The following is an 18,487-nucleotide window of genomic DNA, read 5'->3' as shown; positions in this document are numbered from 1 at the left end:
AAGGAAGGAGATGACAGACTAGTCCCTTTTACTGAGAGTGAAAAATGCTGGACGTCTCAAGGTTCACTGCACAGACTGAAACCAGTGGGCTGCGGACCAGAGGGAGTGTGAGCCAAGGACAACTGGCCGCCTCTCCATCCTGGTTCACTCCTCAGTGGATGCCAACGTCACAGCCCTTCTGGGTAATATTAGAATTTCTGCAACAGTGTTCTCGGATCCATCAGTGACCCAGTTATATTACCAGTTGAGAAATTGTTCATGTTTGCTTTTTTTCCTCTAAACAGAAATATTCATTTATTAGGGTTCGAATCTCTATGGGTAGTCCTGAGAAATTAATGTTGTTCTTCAGAGACATATTCTAGATATGAACCATGGCTTCTTTTGTTGTTTACTGTCACCTCCGATTTATGGAAGGACTTCATTTGTAAGGACCCGTCAGCCACACTGTCTTGAGCCCCAGGCTTCAGAAGCCCCTAGGCTGGGGGCCCGGGCAGGGCTACACAGATGCGCTAACCCATTTCCCCAGCAGGGGGCTCCCTTGACAAGTCGTTAATGTCCTCCTAGCGGCCGGGCTGTGCTTGTGCTCATTCCCTCCCATCTCCAAGACACCCAGTTCCGTTCTGAGGACCTCTGTAGACAAACTCCAGATGTGGGGGGTGAGGAGGAGGGCAGCTAGTCACCACTGGGGAATTAAAACAGCAGCTGCACCTGGAATTCAAGACAAGGCCTAGCTTGAGGAGCAAGCTGCGAAGTGAGAGAGAAGTCAGGCGCAGCTGAAGAACGCCCTGCACGGACCCGGGGTGGGGCTCTCCGGGGCTCTGGGGGGCCTCTCCGGGCTGGGGGCCCACACCTGGGCACACACGCGGCCGCCGCTCCTTCTCCCCGGCCTGTCCGGTTTCACTCACCTCTGATTGTGCTTTCGCTTCCTGAATGAGAGTTAGGACGGTCGATTTGGACCCCACTGATGACAAAACAGACTGCAGTCTTCGCTGGTCCCCTGCTGAGATGAGAAGCTGATCCAAACTAAAGAATATAAATATATTTGAAAAACATTAAAGAAAAAGGCGATTTTTCCATTTCATAAGGATGTATTTAAAATGATCTCCTTTCTACCAAATCGCAGGCATTTTCTGAGTGTCATGCCCTCTTCTGGTCATGGTAACTCTCCATTCAAACTACGGAGAATCCTGTGAGCTCTAACAGGAATTTCATTGGCTGCCAACAGCACTGGGAAGGACTGTGGCTTCTGGGATCTCTCCCGGATGTCAGGGAACCAGTCCTAGAGCTTAAAAGAAAATTTCTGACATCTAAAAAAAAAAAATTCTTTAAAATATGTTAGAAATTTTCTGCTAAACTCTGGTCACCTTCAAAGGCCCAGGTTCTCCCCCGAGGTGCAGCCTGCCCTGTCCTCTCTCATCTCTCTGGTGGTGGGTGCTCGTGCTTAAGTGCCAGGTCCCTTAAGGCTTCTCTCCTGAGCCACATTCTGGCAAACACCTTCTCTGCAGGCACTGTGGGTTTCTAGCAATGATACTAAAAACAAAGGGGGCTAAATGTAATGTGGTTATCCTGGAAGAGAAAAAGGGTGTTAAGTGAAATGTGTTCCGTGAAATCTGAGTGAAGTCTGTGGTTTAGTTCATTGTGTTCTTCCAGTGTTCATTTCTTTTGCCAACTCGGGAGGGGCTCGGTGAGGGGTTCTTCACGGGAGCGCTCTGCATTATCTCTGCAACTTTTCTATAAATCTAAAGCTAGCTCATAATTAAAAAAAAAAGTTTATTTGAATAAAAGGGGAGAGGAAGATAACTTACTTAACCGACCAGCCTTTTCCAGAAGGCAGATCCTGGGGGGTTTCACCCACATGATGGGCTGAACTGGGTGCCCCAGGCTCACTGGCTTTAGGGCTGCTTCCTCCTGGACAGGCCCAGTCCCCCCGCTTCATGGGGCATGAAAGGGCAGTGGACCCACTGAGGCCTGCAGCGGGAGAGCCAAGCGACCTCCTGGGGACGATTTCCAGCTCCGTTTTGAAGAGCACGGCGGCGGGCCCTGCCGCGAAATCCTCACTGCAGAGCTTGTCGAGGTCGGGCATGCTCAAGGCTCGCAGCTCCTGGAGCTTGCAGCGGGGTAAGGGCGAGGGCTGGCTGTGGCGCACCGAGGACTTGTTCCTCTTGCTGGGAGAGGGTGGAGCCGCAGCTGGGGTGGGACTTCCAGAAGGACCGAGTGGTTTCTTTGGGGCCGAGTCAGGGCCCTTGGTACCGGCTCCCGCCGGGTTCTGCCGGGAGACGGTCAGCGTCGTGCTGGACGGGGACTTGGCCATTTGGGGGGGGGGCATGCTAGCTTCACTTTGGCTTTCACTGCAGGAGCTCAGGCTGCGTCTCAGTGACCTCGCTGTGGGGTCAGCAGGGTGGCCGAGGCTCCCGGAGACAATGCTGCCGGATGACCGTCTCCCAATGGGGGGCTTGGAGCTTACTGACAAAAAGGGGGACGCCCCAGACTTGGCCGCCAGCCGGTCAGAATTGGCCAGGTTCTCGAAAGACTTGATCCTCTGCTTCACAGAGAAAAATGAGGTAGATTCATAGTTCTGCTCAGGGTAGTAATGTCTTCTGGTGACTTTGATTTTGTCTGTGACTAGGCAGCTCCTTTCTTGCACCAAAAGGACATCCCCTTCGTCTGTGGTCGGAAGGTTCCTCGATGTCTCCAGAAGGGGCTTTACGCTATACACACCCTGTCCGTTAGCCAGGCCAAGGACACCACCTCTGGAGGCCTTGGCCTCAAGGAGGCCCCCACTCGTTGCAGGGATCTGGCTGTCCCGATGAGAGCGACCTGGGCTGTGCAGGGCATGGCCCTCCCGGCCAAAGTGGCTTGAAAACTGGGCGGGCATGGAGTAGGTCCTGGTGGCCGGCCTTGGTGTGAAGTACGGATGGTCATCTAGCGCTGGGCCCCCTGCTGTGCCATTCCTGGGCATCCCTAGGGAGCCTGACGCCTGGCTCGCCTTCCCCTGGGAGGAATGTGCCTTTTTAGCAGGCAGTTGTGGGGAGGAGGAGGAAGAGGCCAGTTTTGCCATCCTGGAAGATCGCTGGGTTTCCTGCTCCACCTGGGAGGCACGAGATGGGAGCGACGACAGAGGATTTGGGGACGGCTCCAGTGACTGGTGACAGGGTCTGATTTCAGTCTTCTCCTGACAGTTGCTCTGGGCCCAGAACCCTCCTAGTCTGCCACTCTCGGCCGGCTTGTCACCGCAGGCATCCTTTGGCATTCTTTCACAAGAAATTTCAACTATTTTCAGCTGGTTGGTTCTTTCTAGGGGATCGCCAGCAATTACTTCGCTTCTTTTGTCGCCAGTCACCCCTGGTTGGGCGGCCTCCGGCGCTGGATCCGGCTGGCTGGACCCGGGAGGGGGGACCTCCTGCCCGTTTGCGGCCCTGGACGCGCTGCCCCCCGAGGGTGCAGGGGGCGCCCTGCTCTCTGGTCCACCGCGGGGAGAGGCAGCGGCGGCCGCGCGGGCTCTGTCGGGCTCTGCGTGGAAAGCCGCCTGGGATCGATGGCACGCACCTTGCTCCGGAAGAGTCTTGGGGGAGGCGTGGGGTGAAACGAAGGCTGTGATGCTCGCCTCGGACGCGGGGGGCTGCGGCGGCCGGCTCTCCAGCACGCACTGGGGGGGCATGGGGGGGGCTGGGGCGTCCTTGTCCGGCTCCTCGTGCTCGGCTGTGTGGAACCGGGGGGCCGCGCCCTTAGGAAGCATTCTGTGGGAGGTCTGGGGTGAAATGAGGGGTTTCCTGGGGTCCATCCCACCAGCCTTGGCCATAGGAGCAGCAGGGGCCTCCGAAGTGACTTTGCTTTTGCTTTTGATGCTCAGTCTCTTCAGCTTAGGACCGGATTTGGGTTTCTGACAGTTGTTTAAAAGTGTTTCCACTGAACCTTTTTTAGGTGGGTCTTTATTTTCCAGAGTCACTTTTGGCTGAGGGGGGCTCTGAAGCCCAGCAACCCCCTTTTTGTGGCTGGAACTCGACCCCTGACTTTTGGAGTCAGGGCTTCTGGCGGGCACCACGGGCTGCTCCCTTTCAGTTTTGCCCTGTGCATGCATACCATGGTTATTTTTATTTATTTCTTTAAACCAGGCCATGATGGGCCTCCTGGAGATCATTTTTGGTTTCTGGAGCACATCATCCATGTCTTGACTTTTGGAGATGTGCAGATTCGTCAAAACGGATTCTCCATCCTTAGGGACATTCACACTGAAGGGGGACCGATTTTCAGTTGCATTGACATTTGTCTCTTGTTTTTTATTTGGGGTTTTGTCACCCAGCAGGTCATGTTCTAAACCATTTACCATGTTCAGATTGCTGAGAGTGACCGGGAGGTTGTGAAAATGCCTGGCGCCTTTAGGAGGCTGGCCGTTCTCCACGGCTGAGCTCGTGCTGGCGGCTTCCATGGTTTCTTCTTCACAGGGGGGCCTGGGGTTCTGTAATATCCTTCTGTCTGCATGAAGTTCATGCTCCCGAGAGCTTACATCCAGGAGAGCAAATGGCTGGGAAGAGTTTGGAATTGAAGGGCATGAGGTGCTTGGCACAAAGGACGCTCTCTCACATGGATTTCCCACCACTTGACTCAGAGCACTGTGCTTTAATGGCAGAACTTTGGCCAACACAGGGCAGGGTGCAGCCTGGACAGGTGCCTGAGCTGTGGTTGAGGGGGGATTGGGGGAGCCATCTGTAGAACAAATCTCGATTTGCTCCTCCTCAGACTCCGTAGTGTCTTCCTTGTGAGAAGACCCCTGAGAACGAGGAAGTGACCAGTTGTCCCCAGTGGAAGCTCGTGGGGCTTCGGTGAGTGATTCAGGGTCAGAAGACGAGTCCTCCGCATCACCATACATGGATGAGAGAGATGGCTCTGTGCTGTCACCCAGGCCTGACAGGGACATGCTGTCTTCATGAAAATTGCTGAAATTTCTAGAGTAGTTGCTCAAAAAGTTTTTGTTCACAGTAAAATGTTTGTCAGGATTAATGGAATCCAAAACCGAAGGCTGGGAGGCCCACTGTGGGTGAGGGGGCTGGCCAGCAGCTGCCCAGGCCCTCCTCGGGGTGGGGGTCTGGTTCCCCATGACCGGCTCAGCAGCGTGGGAACTTCCGCTTCCAGTTCCTGCTGGAGGCTGGCCCTGAGAATGTCCCTCTTGACTCAGCCGGTCCCCTTTCTGAGGAGACTGAAGTCCTGGTTCTGAAGCATCCAGCTCCTTGATGAGTCTGTCGATGTCAGTTACGGGGCTGCCCCCACTTTCTCTGGGGCAGCAGTGGCCCGAGACACGGTCACACACCCCGTCAGCCTTGTCAGCAGGGGACGGCAGGGTAGGGCTGGCCTGCGGGGCCCTCTCAGACCCAGAGTCTGTTGCCTTGAGCAGAGCAGAGCCCTGGGAGTTTTCAGGAACGAGGACTCCTGTTTGCAGAGTCTTGCTGTGGTTACCGGGAACCCTCTGTCTCTCCTCCTGGGACGTGAGGTCTCGGGACAGGACGGTACTAGCTGGAGACGCTCCGTCTGCCTCAGGGCCTCCCCTGTGGGGAGCTGCCTTCCCGGGCGAGTTGGCTTCTGGGGCCGCTGGAGTGTTGCCAAAGTCATGCCGAGCCGCTGTCATCTTCCCGGGGGGTGAGCTGCGCTCCGGGGCGAGTCTGACTTGACATCTGTCCTCAGACTCCGGAACCCTGGGTGACACCGGCTCTCCGGGGTCCTCAGGCCGCCTGGCTTGCTGTGTGTCCACTGATGTCTCGCTGGGGTCAGGGTGAGCTGCCCCCTTCTGCCCTGGAGTAGGGACGAGGTCTGGGGGGCCATCTAGTCCTGGGTTGAGAATATAAACGAAAGGTGGGGTGATAGGGGAGAGAGAGGGGAAAATGAGAAAATAGAAAAACTCTTAATTAAAAAAAAAAAGGAAAACTTAACAATCTCAATTTTTTTTTTTTTCCAGAAGGACCTGCCACAACCTAAATGTAGCCTTCTTGTCGTTCTCTTTTTGCCTCTGAAATTACAGAGCACTCACATCTAACAAATACCACCCTGCTCTGGATGCTCTGAAATAACTCAGACTGGCTGGAAGCATAAACCTTTGTTTCTGCCCTTTTCTCTCTCGGTTATTTTTAAGGATGGGGACACCAGAAACCCTTCCCCTGAGTCTCTCTACACCGTCCGCTCTGACAGCTTCAAAAGCTACAGGAGCCAGGCTGTGGCTCTGTTTCATCCCTTAGCCTTGCGCTCATTCTGCGGAGGTCTCGGGTCTCCAGTTTAGCTCTCATTGTGGGTTTGGCCTCACGGTGTGGGATTGTGAGCCGTGCAGTAAAGTATAAAACAGGTGCTGACCTTTGGGGACTCACTGCTCATGCAGGAGAGGAGAGAGGAGGCTAATTTGGGAAGACACACAGGAGCTGCAGAAGGCTGCAGGCTTGCACCGCGTCTGAGCTGTGTCTTGAGCGTGTTCAGAGGACTGGGAGAACTGGAGGGCCACATGACCCGGGAAGTGTGGACAGAAGGGGTGGGGACCTGATGGGGGTCCTGGGGGGAGAGTTGACCACACAGTGATGAGGAGGAAGATGAAAAAAAAAAAAAAGGAATGAAAGCAGGGAAGAAAGAGCATGTGATCGGAGGGGTGCAGGGAAAGGTGTTGATGCCAAGGACAGCAGGAAACGGTCATTCCACGAGGTGGGTCCGGAGAGCCACTGTCCTGGAGGTGCCTCCCTATAAGGCCCTGCACATTCTTGGGCTAATCTGTCCGCCCCTGGCACATGGCATCTGATAATCAGGGGAAACTGGTGTAAAAGAGAACATTAGATTTGCTGTTTTCTTAGGAACCAGGGGTTACAGTGAAACAGTCACAACGAAAGCACCTGCTTTGAGAAGCCTGTCTCCCCAAATGCTACACTCCTTCCACATCTCCCACGCAAACCATCTTAACTGCATATGCCTTTCCCCTCCTGAAGTTCCTATGTCAACATTAAGGACCAATTATTAGGACTTAGCACTGTGCTAAGAGTTTTTCACGCACTTAATTTTCCTCCCAACACCGTGAGGTAGGTCCTGTCACCATCTGCTTTGGAACAGTAGGGAACTGAGGCACGGCGTGGCTTAGCAATGCATCCAGGGTCACAGAGTGTATAGCCAGAGGTCACCTGGGAAGTCGGCCCCGCAGCCCACCCCACTCTCTAAACCCTGACTGCATGACCTCTGTGTAGAGAGCACCTGGCCACATCCAGACCCCTGTGGAGACTGGGCGTAACTTCCCCAGGCCCCCGTGGAAGGCGGGGGACCTGCCAAGATTTGAATCTGTGGGCTCTTGTCCTTCTCTGCTCAACCTTTTGAATTCCCTTCTGCTTCTGCTGGTGCCAACTATGGGGAAAAGTCATGATGACACAAAAGGAAGGGATTTGAAGGTTATTCTTTAGCTTCGGATTCACTTGCTGAACAAACCCTAAATTTTTGTTAGCAATTTGACTTTATTGCAAAGTGTGTAACTGAAAAGCGTTTTTGAGGGAGATTAAATGACATAGAGGCAGTCCTTGATGTCACCTTTCAAAATGATCCTGCCCTTGTACCCCTCCCCCCCAAACACACACAAATGTCCCATAATGGGAAGGATGTTGACTCAATTATGGCACATGATGGGGAGGAGGGCCCAGCAGCCTTTGCAAACGATGTTGCAGGTGCAGAAGGACATGGAAGAAGACATGGGTGCAGTTTCCTAGCTAGAGTGGGGCACAGAGGGGCTGAGACGGACGCGTCAGTGCTTAGGAGGGCCTGCCAGGGGCCAGCACCGGTCATGCAGGCCAAGAGCATCTTGTTGACCTCAGCAGGCTGCGCAAACATTATCTTCTGCGGATGCAGGAGGTACAAAATATTTCTCAGTGCATTTGATTTCACGAGAGCCAAGTGTTGAAATTCTGAAGGGCAGGAACTTCTCTGTGTCATCTCATGTCTCATTCATTAAGGTACCCGTCACAAAATAGGTAAAGAGTGTCAAGCGGCTGAAAATGGACGTACTCTGATGTGGAAATAAAGCTATGAGTTTAGGCACAACGATCTAGTGAAGTTGTTAAATGCAGGCAGCTTGTAAATATCATTAATCTGTGTAAGAGGTGTTTTTCCCCACCCCTCATAGCTCTCCACATGTAGCATTTTTATTAGGGTAACTTCTGCCCTCCCATCTTAAAGCTTAACAAGCAATGAAATCATCTTACCTGTCCCGGGTTGTTGCCCCTGCTCTGGTGCAGCTTCGAGCAGGTTCTCGGTGCCGCGGCCAGCATCTGGGTGGGGCGGGGCACCGGCAGGCCCCCAGTTGGCAGGGACACGCCCATCGCTGGTGGTCTGCTTCCCCAGAGGTTCCTAGCCCAATGACAACCACAAGTCACTGTCGACAGCTTTCAGGTTTTCTGCACCCTAAGACATCACACATGGAAAAGCGCTGCTTTGGGAAATTTCAGAGAGCCCTCGACTAGGAGCCACAAGATCCAGATTCGGGGTGTAGGGCCTGCTAGAAATTGCACGGTCTTGTTACTCTTCCTAAGCCTCGGTTTTCTCAACTTTGAAATGAAGGTGATCAGGGAAATGCAGATCAGAATCACGCGGAGATGTCACGTCACACCTGCAAGGGTGGTTATGATCCAAAACAGAAATAACGGGTGTTGGCGAGGATATAGAGAAATTGGAACCATGTGCATTGCTGGCGGAAATGGGAAATGGTGCAGCCACTATGGAAAACAGTATGGAGTTTCCTCAAAAAAATAAAAACGGAAATACCATACGATCCAGATATCACACTTCTGGATATATCCCAGAAGAATTAAAGCAGGTTCTCTAAGAGATATGTGTACTCCCATGTGGGTAGCAGCGCTGTTCGCAATAGCTAAGATGTGGAAGCAGTTCAAGTGTCCATTGACAGAAGAATGGATAAGCAAAATGTGGGACTGACGTACAATGGAATATTACTCAGCCTTAAAAAGGAAGGAAATTCTGACACATGCTACAACAGGGCATTATGGACAGTGACATTATGGGCAGTGAAATAAGCCAATCACAGAAAGACAAATACTGTCTGATTCCATTTATTTTTTTTTTATTTTTTTTTATTTTTTTTTAAAGATTTTATTTATTTATTTGAGACAGAGAGAATGAGAGAGAGAGAGCACATGAGAGGGGGGAGGGTCAGAGGGAGAAGCAGGCTCCCCGCCGAGCAGGGAGCCCGATGCGGGACTCGATCCCGGGACTCCAGGATCATGACCTGAGCCGAAGGCAGTCGCTTAACCAACTGAGCCACCCAGGCGCCCTGTCTGATTCCATTTAGATGAGGTACTGAGAGTCGCCAACATCAGAGAGACAGAGAGCAGACTGGCGGTTTCTGGGGGCTGGTGGGAGGGGGAATGGAGAGTTATTGTATAATGATACAGAGTTTTCTGGAGACGGCCGTGATGGTTGCACATTATGAACATACACCAATGAACTGTACACTTTTGTTAAGTGTATTTTACCACAGTAGAAAAACTGGGGACAAAATGGGGATAAGATTTGCCCTGTCTAACTCACAGAGTTTAATTTTTTTTAACTTTTCTTTTTTTGAGCGAGCGAGCGAGTGAGAATCCTAAGCAAGTGCCATGCTCAGCACGGAGCCTGACACGGGGTTTGATCCCATGACCCTGAGATCACGACCCAAGCCGAAATCAAGAGGTGGACACTTAACCCACTGATCCACCCAGGCACCCCTCATAGAGTTTTAAATAAAAGATGATGAAATGAGCCATTATAAAAATCACATGCAGCCCACAAAAGGCTATATCGACGGAAGGTGTTACTGTCTTTATACTGCATAGTGATATCCAAGACTGGGAGATCAGCTCCTCCTCAGCTTGGTACTTAGGGCTAGGACTTATCTGGATAAATGAAATTGACATTTAATACTCCAAAATTTCACTTTAGCCAAGTGTCAATTACTTTATCTTCCTTTCTTCTATCTAAAACCTACTGTAAAAAAAGAAACTCGCTAGGAAGTTAAATCAGATTTATTTGAAATTCACTCTCTGAGTTAAGGAGTCATAAAATGGCCCAAAGGTGGCAGCAGAGGAGAGAGCTGAACTGTATTTTAAAATGTTTAATTTTATGTTATGTGATGTTCATCTCAATTTAAAAAGTATTAAATAAAAACAGTAGAAGAAAACCCACTTACCAAAGGTTTTTTCTTTTTAAGATTCCAATATTTGAGCGTAAATACTTAATGGCAATGCATTTTATTTTCTTTCTCATATATAAATGAAATGGTATTTTTGAACTAAATTTTTTATGAGAAGAGTTAAACTTTTGTGCAAAACTTTTAAATGCTTCTCAAAATTCTTTTTTTTTTTTTTTTAAAGATTTTACTTATTTATTTGACAGAGAGAGACACAGCGAGAGAGGGAACACAAGAAGGGGGAGTGGGAGAGGGAGAAGCAGGCTTCCCGCCGAGCAGGGAGCCCGATGCGGGGCTCGATCCCAGGACCTGGAATCATGACCTGAGCTGAAGGCAGACGCTTAACGACTGAGCCACCCAGGTGCCCCGCTTCTCAAAATTCTTATTGGGAATACTCATTTACAATAACAAAAGCTCTATATAGATATGAATATATTATTATGAATAACACCCCTGGTTTATATAGTTATCCAGCACTGGCTGAGGATACTTTCTGAAAGAAGGGGTTAACCTATTAGCTGAACATTGCATATTAAAACACATATGCTAGGGGGCCCTGGGTGGCTCAGTTGGTTAACCTCTGCCTTTAGCTCAGGTCATGGTCCCAGGGTCCTGGGATTGAGCCCCTGTGTTGGGCTCCCTGCTCAGTGGGGAGTCTGCTTCTCCCTCTGCCCCCCTGCCCCCACTTGTGCTCTCCCTCTCTCTCTCTCTCTCTCAATAAACAAAAATCTTAAAAAAAAAAAAAAAACACATATGCTAGTTGGAAGTAATAACATTTTTTAGAGGATGAAGAAAGATGCATGTTTCTTTTTCTATACAGTTAACAAAAATCCCTTCTGCCTAATATAGTTTTTATGACTTCATATTTTCTGGGTCTGTTTACACGTATGTGTGTATAAACTACTTGAACGTGCATCTTTATAAATATGGCCTTAAAATCACCTCAGAGAGAAACTAGTTATGTTGAGATCGTAAACAACATTAGTTTCTCGTACCCTCTACTTGCTTAAGTGGGGGTATACTGATTCAAAACGAGCAATTTGACAATTCTGGGTCGTTCTAGTGTATGTGTAACCAAGTTATAACATAAATAATATTGACTTGCATCTAAAGTGGTGTGTTATAAATTTTTTTTTTTTTTCCTTTAAGATTTTATTTTTAAGGGGCGCCTGGGTGGCTCAGTTGTTAAGCGTCTGCCTTCGGCTCAGGTCATGATCCCAGGGTCCTGGGATTGAGCCCCGCATCGGGCTCCCTGCTCAGCGGGAGGCCTGCTTCTCCCTCTCCCACACCCCCTGCTTGTGTTCCCTCTCTCGCTGTGTCTCTCTCTGTCAAATAAATAAATTAAAAAAAAAAAAATCTTTAAGATTTTATTTTTAAGTAATTTCTACACCCAGCATGGGGCTCGAACTTACAACCCCGAGATTGAGAGTCACGTGCTCCACTGACTGAGCCAGCCAGGCGCCCCAGTGTGTGACCAGTTTCTAGCATGCCCATTATTTCACGTGATTCTCACAACAAGGGTATGAGTAGCTTTGATTACACATAATGACTGTAGAAAGTCTGAAAAAATGAGGGTTGCTCAGAACCTCATGAGCTGGAGGGAATCACTGTTAAGCTGTGTTTGATGGTCAGCCCAGCTCTGAGAGATGATCGGGGTCGATAACTTGCCTCACTGGTCACCCAGCTCGTGAGTGGAGCAGACCCAGTGCTCTTCACCAGCCTCCTGCCGCCCTTCGCTCCTCCACCATGGCCCCGTGTCCGGGTAAGAGAGCGATTTCATCTTCCGGCAGGATCGATGACCCGATCCCTGGGCACGGTCCCCCACCCGCCTGCTGACACACAGACAGGCTCCCGAGCAGCCCGTGGATGGCAGTGAACGACTTCTGAAACAGAAGCCTCCAACCGTTCCCCCCTTCCGGCAGGTTACCCCCCGCTTCCTCACACACCCCATCCTCACTCACACAGTAGTGACTCAGGTCCCAAGTTACAAAGAGGAAATCAGTTACCTTCTCCACAGATCCCCCTGGATGAACACCAGTCCTGGTCTCTTTGACGGAAGTGGCCTGGACACATGGGTCGTCGGCTCCATCGGTCAGGTGTACTGTCGCTGAGTTGCTGGGCCTGGCATCAGCCTCGGGCCTTCTGTGGTGTGGGCTGACCCTGGCCACTGCTTTGTGCCTGGACCCCAGGCTGTCATTCTTCTGCTGGGCGGACCTGGGGGTATCTGTGGTCCCCAGACTCTGGCTGCCCGTGTCGGCTTTGTATTCCAGTTTGGGCGAACTCCTCGATCCTGATAGTTCCTTCCTCCCCGAGCAGCCAGGGCCACCGCTGGGGGCTACTGCAGAGGCCAGCAGGTTGGCTGCATGGGGAGGAGTGTCCCCCACACCCTCTGGGACACTCTCCTCTGAGTCCCGTGAGCTGCCGAGGAGGGGCACTGAGGAGGCCTTGCTGACCATGGTTTTCTGGGGCTGTGCCCCCCGGCTGTTGATACCCATGACCTTGGAAGAGGTCATCAGGACATGCCTCGAGTCGTCCTCCGCCAGAGGCCTGCTGGGACCGGGGAGGGTCCCCGGGAGGGAAATGCAGTCCCCTTCCCCGTCAAACTCTCCCTCGTCGGTGGCATCGTCTGTGTCGTAGCACCCCACCCTCCTCTGGCGGAGGAGTGGGGTCCGGAGGAGCTGCGGGCTCCCAGGGAGACTGGCTTGTCTGGCAACCGTCACCTGCTTGTGGAGGAGCCCAGAGGTCCGCTGGCTTCCTAGCGTCACGAGGCTGTTGGCCCTGGGTTTTCCTGGCTCCTTGTGAGCTGGTGGGGATGGGGAAAGAAACGGCCAAATGAAATGGGGTTTCCCAGCCGGCCTGGTTTTGCACCCCGCCCCCCCAATTACACAGGAGCATCCCCACAACTGCCAGCCATTCATCCTCTGGCCGCTGACCACCGGGCTTTAGTGATATGGCTTCTTGGGATTTGCACCCAGTGGACAGCGGCTTCTCGCTCTCCTTTTCCTACTGGCCTCCCTTTTGTTTGCTTAAATTTCTTTTTTTTTTTTTTTTACTTCAACCTCTGGATTGTTTAGCTTGAACACGTATGCTGCCTAGAGACAGAAATGTTTAATTCAACGCCCAGGATGCCTGCCACCACTGCTGGGGTTCAGACTACATGCTGTTGCTGGGAAGTCCTCTTTGGGACGATGCCCGGAGAGGAACCAGCCCCACGTGCTGGCACCTTCTTATCACATGAGGCCCTTCCTTCATTTGCGGAGACGGGGGCGGGGGGCATAGAAGCTCCTACATGGTACAGGGAAGCCTGAGATGATTATCGGCGCGAGTTCCAAGCAGGGAGGAGGGAAGGCCCGTGCTGCTCAGCAGACCCTTCACAGCTTGCTGAATGCACGGAAAAGTACATGGGCTTCCACCATGTGACAGAAATGCTGCTGTCGGAGACAAGAGTATGCTTGTCCGCGGTTCCAAATGAGAGCTGGAGTGGTCAGGTCTGCCTGTCCTAAGACAGGGATGTTCTTGGGCAGACGTTAGAAGTAAAAAAAAGAACAAAGGGGAAAAAAAGCAGACCACAGCAGCCGAAGCCCGAGGAATCAGTATGGTTCGCGTCAGCTCATTCTCTCATACTATAGTGAGAGCGTGATCAAGGAGATTTGAAAACAACTGTCTGATAACATTGGTCTCTTACGAGTTCTGAATCTTTCACTCAGCTGCCTTCTAAAAAGAAGTCAGTTAGGGCCTGGTGAAGGAAGGGACCTGGAATTTCGCTAGGAATCCCCTAAAACAGAAGGCTGTTAGCTTGCCACCCTGATTGCATGCCAGAAATTTCAAGACGATGCTCGGTAAACCGCATCTAAACGCTGTCCGGGTTAGTCACCTCCAACAGCCCGGGTACAGAACGGGCACCCAGACCCTTCACCCCAGAACTGACGGGCCAGTCAGCAGTGGGGGGCTGCATTTTCCAAAAATAAGTTCGGAATTTAGTCAGGGTACAAAGATGGCTTCTACTCGACCAAAGGCGCGGCTTCCAGGTCCCTGTTCACATTATACTGCCCCGCTATGTAAACCAACGGGGCCCGAGTCAGAAAACAGGCGTTGTTGGGGTGCCTGGGTGGCTCAGTGGTTAAGCATCTGCCTTCGGCTCAGGTCATGATCCCAGGGTCCTGGGATCGAGCCCCGCATCGGGCTCCCTGCTCGGCGGGAAGCCTGCTTCTCCCTCTCCCACTCCCCCTGCTTGTGTTCCCTCTCTCGCTGTCTCTCTCTGTCAAATAAATAAATAAAATTAAAAAAAAAAAAAAATAAAGAAAACAGGCGTGGTTTACTAGAGGTGCTGGCTGGTGGGCCACCGTCCTCGGAGGTGCTGCGGCCGCTGCCTGGGGGGTCCTCGTCCTCAGAGCCGGCCACCACGAGGTCTGACAGGGAGCCTGGGACACCGTGGGCAAAGTCCTGGGAGGCTTCGGCTTCAGAAATCAGGGCGTCCTGTTGGAGAAGACGTGCGGGCTGATGGGGGAGGCGCGCCAGAGGCCGGTTATCCCAAACAGTAACTCCTGGCTTTCCAAGAACACTTCGTTCTCATCCACGGTCATTTGAAACAGTGGTGAGAGTAGACACCCACTTCCATTGACTCTAGGATGGCTAAATTAGACAACTGATGAAAACGGCAATGGTTGCTGCCAGACGAGGTTTTTAAAAGATTTTGTTTTTTTGGCCAAATGTTTAGCAATGACCAGAAAAGCCACAGCAGCGATTAATCAACCATCCCAGGAAAACCACTGGGGGAAGAGATAGGAAAATGGAATGACATTCCAAGCCACTGGTTCAGCCTAGTGATGGAACAGAAAAGAGGGGGGTCTGAATCCTGTGCTCAGATCCACTGGGACTGAGGAATCACCAGCTGGGAAACATTCCAGTCTCCTTAAAGTCATAGGTCCCCCGAAAACCAACCAGAGACCCCTTTATTGTGGAGCAGTTTGAAAACTGTTTTTAAACTGAAGCTCAGTTCTTTTATTTTGTTGCTCTATTCTTTTCTTAGATGAGTATTTAATAAAAGAAACACACATTTTTGTATTTGTTCTCAAATTAGCATTGTTGCCGTAGTCTGTAAAGTGGCTAAAATGACTCCCGGACAAAGATATGGGCTGGGCCCTCAGGTTTGACTTCTGGGTGCCAGGATCTGGTTCATGGGCCAGCTGAATGAGGCAGCAGTGTGCCTTGACTCACCTTTTTTGCAAGAGAGGGACTCTTCAAGGGGGTACCTGTTGGAGAGAAAATTCACCATAATGTCAAAGCAGCAAAGCATACATCCTTACAAATAGGTTCACATTCTTAACCACAAAAGAAGGAGCCAAACATATTAACCCCTCTTCGCTTGACTGACACTGATGGGCCACGTGTGTAGGTATAGACATGCATGCACTCAACCCGGGTACCCGATCCCTACTCCATCCCACCTCCCAAGGTTCTGCTCATGCTTCAAGCCCGAACGTGGATGTTATCACCTCCATGATAATCCCAGTTGGAGGTAACTTCTTCTGAATCTTAAAAGTATTTTATACTACCCATACACCAATTTTCATACACACAGTACAATTTAATTATAAGTGGATGCCCCTCATCTCCCTTCCTCAACTATTTATAAGGCTGAGACCCTCACTGATCTGACCCCACAGTGCTCAGCATTGCACCTGGATCTAGGAAGTATTCAGTGATATTTGTTGAATGGATTGAAGGATCAATGAACAAAGAAATGCCACTCAAGAAACTCCTGAAGGAACCTCGGGGAAGGGTTGAATACCTATTTTGGTTTTTAGTAGAAGGATGAAAAGATTTGGCATTGAAACTTTAAATTATATGCCATGAGCAAAAAGAGCTTGCACATGAGGTTCATAGCTTAATAAAATCTTTTGTAAATGATTGTGGGCATACGCCAGGATTATGAGAGGGCAGTTTGCAGGCAGGTCAGGAGAAGGGGCTGGCCGAATAAAGAGCCCATTATGGCTGGGGCCACTTTAAATATATTAATTATGGATGCAAATAATCAGGGTATTCCATGGCTGCTAAAAAATCCTATGCCTTCCTTTTCCTCCGACAACCAGTAACTCACGTCTCAGTTTCTTTTTCTCCTGACATCAGTCTTGACATCAGTAATATCTTGACTTGAGACATGTTTGCAGAGTCCCTTTGGATTTCCATTCTACTGGAAACATTATTTTAAAACTTGATGCAATGTTTCCAATTTGAAATTCATAGGAAATTCTTACTATCTCAATCGTTCTCTGCCTGAACTTTCCCACTTAAGACGGGGGAAATCATGATTTGGGGAGCTTCTACTATTACTCTTCTTCAGTTGAAACTTAAAAAAATATCTACTTATTATTGAAGTAAGGCTGCCATACTGGGTGGAAACCTTTAGTTCACGTAAAGAAACCCCAGGCTTTGGAACGGAGAACACTCTGCGTCTACCAAACAACTGATATTTTGGTATTACTTTTTACCTAGGCCATTTCAGATGAATTGTACATAAACACATGAAATGCTGTTAACTCATTTTTGTAAATTATCTCATAGTGTAAGAAGCATGCATGATTAGAACTTTAATAAAGCACATTAAATAACAGCAGAAATCAAAAGTAGCAGCTAGGAGCAAGCACAGGATCTCTTTGACAATGACTTCTGCCAAACCTGGTCATGACAAAGACTCTAATATCACAGCATGGGGCAGGGCCCCCTGGGGGAGCTTCCTGGAAAGCTCTACTCATACTGGACGAAGACGTGCAATTACAGTACCTAAGCCTGGAGAGGAGCTGGCCTCTTTGCTCTCCTGATAAGTGCTGCGTGCGATCACTGCGTCCATTTCCTGCTCGGAAACCTGATTTTCAGCAGAAAGCACAAATGAGATGGTTTTCTTTATTTATTTTTCCCCAATAAAAGTAGCTAGGACCTGAGTCAGAGGCTGAGTGCAGATAAAGAGGGACACCACAGCGCCAAAGATTATCACAGTCCTCGGAAGCAATAACTCAGGGCATATAAGGACAGCCGGGTTAGCTGATCGCTTCCAACAATATGTTCAAAACAAGACCTTCGGCTGGTTCCCAAAGTCATTAATGCGCCCAGGTGCTATAGTTACCAACCACATGGCTGATACCTGCCTCTCTCTAGAACACTCACTTCTATTTCTTTTCTTCCTAGATTTTATTTAAACAATTGCAAACCTACATAAAGCTTGTAAGAGCAGCACAAGAGGAGTATACTCTTCACTGTTGTTGTTTTTAAACATTCTGCCATATTTACACTCATGCTCTTTTTTTAAGATTTTATGTATGTATGTATGCATTTATTTATTTATTTATTTATTTGACAGAGAGAGAGAGGGAGGGAGAGAAAGCACATGAGCAGGGGGAGAAGCAGAGGGGGAGGGAGAGAGAATCTGAGCACGGAGCCCGATGCAGGGCTCGATCCCACGACCGTGAGATCATGACCCAGGCCAAAACCAGGAGTCGGAGGCTTAACTGACTGACAGCCATCCAGGCTCCCCACTCATGCTCTTTCTTAATACACACACAACACACACACACGCACACACACACACACACACACAGCTTCACTTTTTACTAAACCATTTGGAAGTTAGTTGCAGACATCATGAACGTTCACCCAGAAATATTTTAGCATGTATCTCCTCAAAACAAGGACATTCTCTTCAATAACCCTGGTACTATTACCATTCTAGGAAATTTAACATTGACACAAACGACTGTCTAATTTACATTTCATATTCCAATTTAGCCAACTGTCCTAGTACTGTCCTTCAGAAACACTATTCCAATGTGTCTGTAGACAGAAGTAGTTCATAGGAAATTTGATGCCAGCTTCCGATGAGATAGGTTTTTCCTCCAGAATGCTTATCAACACTCAGTTTCTTTCACCAACAGTGTCCTCCTGGGGAAAAAGTGCCCATGAACTGAGTGGTGTACATCATGAGGTAACTGATTTGCATTCTGGTGCGAGCTCCTTATCTTGTGGATCTTAGTAGATGGTCACCAGCCAACACCTTTGCAGAGTAATGCTTCATAGAAATTTCATTTTTGGCAATCCAGAATTCAATTCAGGGCCTAGTTGTCATGTCTTTTTAGACTCCTTTAATCCAGAACATTACTGAGCCTTTCTTTGTCACAATACTGATACTTTGGAAGAAACCCAGGCCAATCAAACCCCCAATTAGGATTTGTGTGATAGTTTCTTCATGCTAAGATTTAGATTATGCATTTTTTTGGCAGAAAAACTACAAAAACTGTTTCCTTCTCA

At 49.7% G+C, this 18,487-nt stretch overlaps 1 protein-coding gene and 1 long non-coding RNA gene across 11 annotated transcripts in view; one reads left to right on the top strand and one right to left on the bottom strand.

Moving 5' to 3' along the window:
• The window catches only part of LOC144381062 (uncharacterized), a 31,343-nt gene extending 16,903 nt beyond the window's left edge, over window positions 1-14,440 (top strand). The window contains exon 3 of the long non-coding RNA XR_013445503.1: window positions 13,261-14,440. This is a non-coding gene — a long non-coding RNA (uncharacterized LOC144381062). The remainder of the gene's footprint in view (window positions 1-13,260) is intronic.
• Window positions 1-18,487, bottom strand: part of PDZD2 (PDZ domain containing 2) — a 343,515-nt gene that overhangs the window by 10,593 nt on the left and 314,435 nt on the right. For all 10 annotated transcript variants that reach the window (XR_013445502.1, XM_078066608.1, XM_078066602.1 and 7 more), the window contains 7 exons: window positions 16,970-17,051; window positions 15,404-15,438; window positions 14,506-14,662; window positions 12,193-12,989; window positions 8,208-8,352; window positions 1,806-5,820; window positions 906-1,023 (listed from right to left, as the gene is read on the bottom strand). Coding sequence is in view for 9 of the 10 variants with exons in the window: in XM_078066608.1 (XP_077922734.1) it covers window positions 906-1,023; window positions 1,806-5,820; window positions 8,208-8,352; window positions 12,193-12,989; window positions 14,506-14,662; window positions 15,404-15,438; window positions 16,970-17,051 (5,349 nt within the window). In the remaining variant the exon portion in view is untranslated. The remainder of the gene's footprint in view (window positions 1-905; window positions 1,024-1,805; window positions 5,821-8,207; window positions 8,353-12,192; window positions 12,990-14,505; window positions 14,663-15,403; window positions 15,439-16,969; window positions 17,052-18,487) is intronic.

Source organism: Halichoerus grypus, chromosome 2 (genome assembly GCF_964656455.1).
Source record: "Halichoerus grypus chromosome 2, mHalGry1.hap1.1, whole genome shotgun sequence".
In the NCBI taxonomy this organism is placed as follows: domain Eukaryota; kingdom Metazoa; phylum Chordata; class Mammalia; order Carnivora; family Phocidae; genus Halichoerus; species Halichoerus grypus.
Note: the sequence above shows the minus strand (reverse complement) of the source record. Positions and strands in the feature narration are given on the sequence as shown.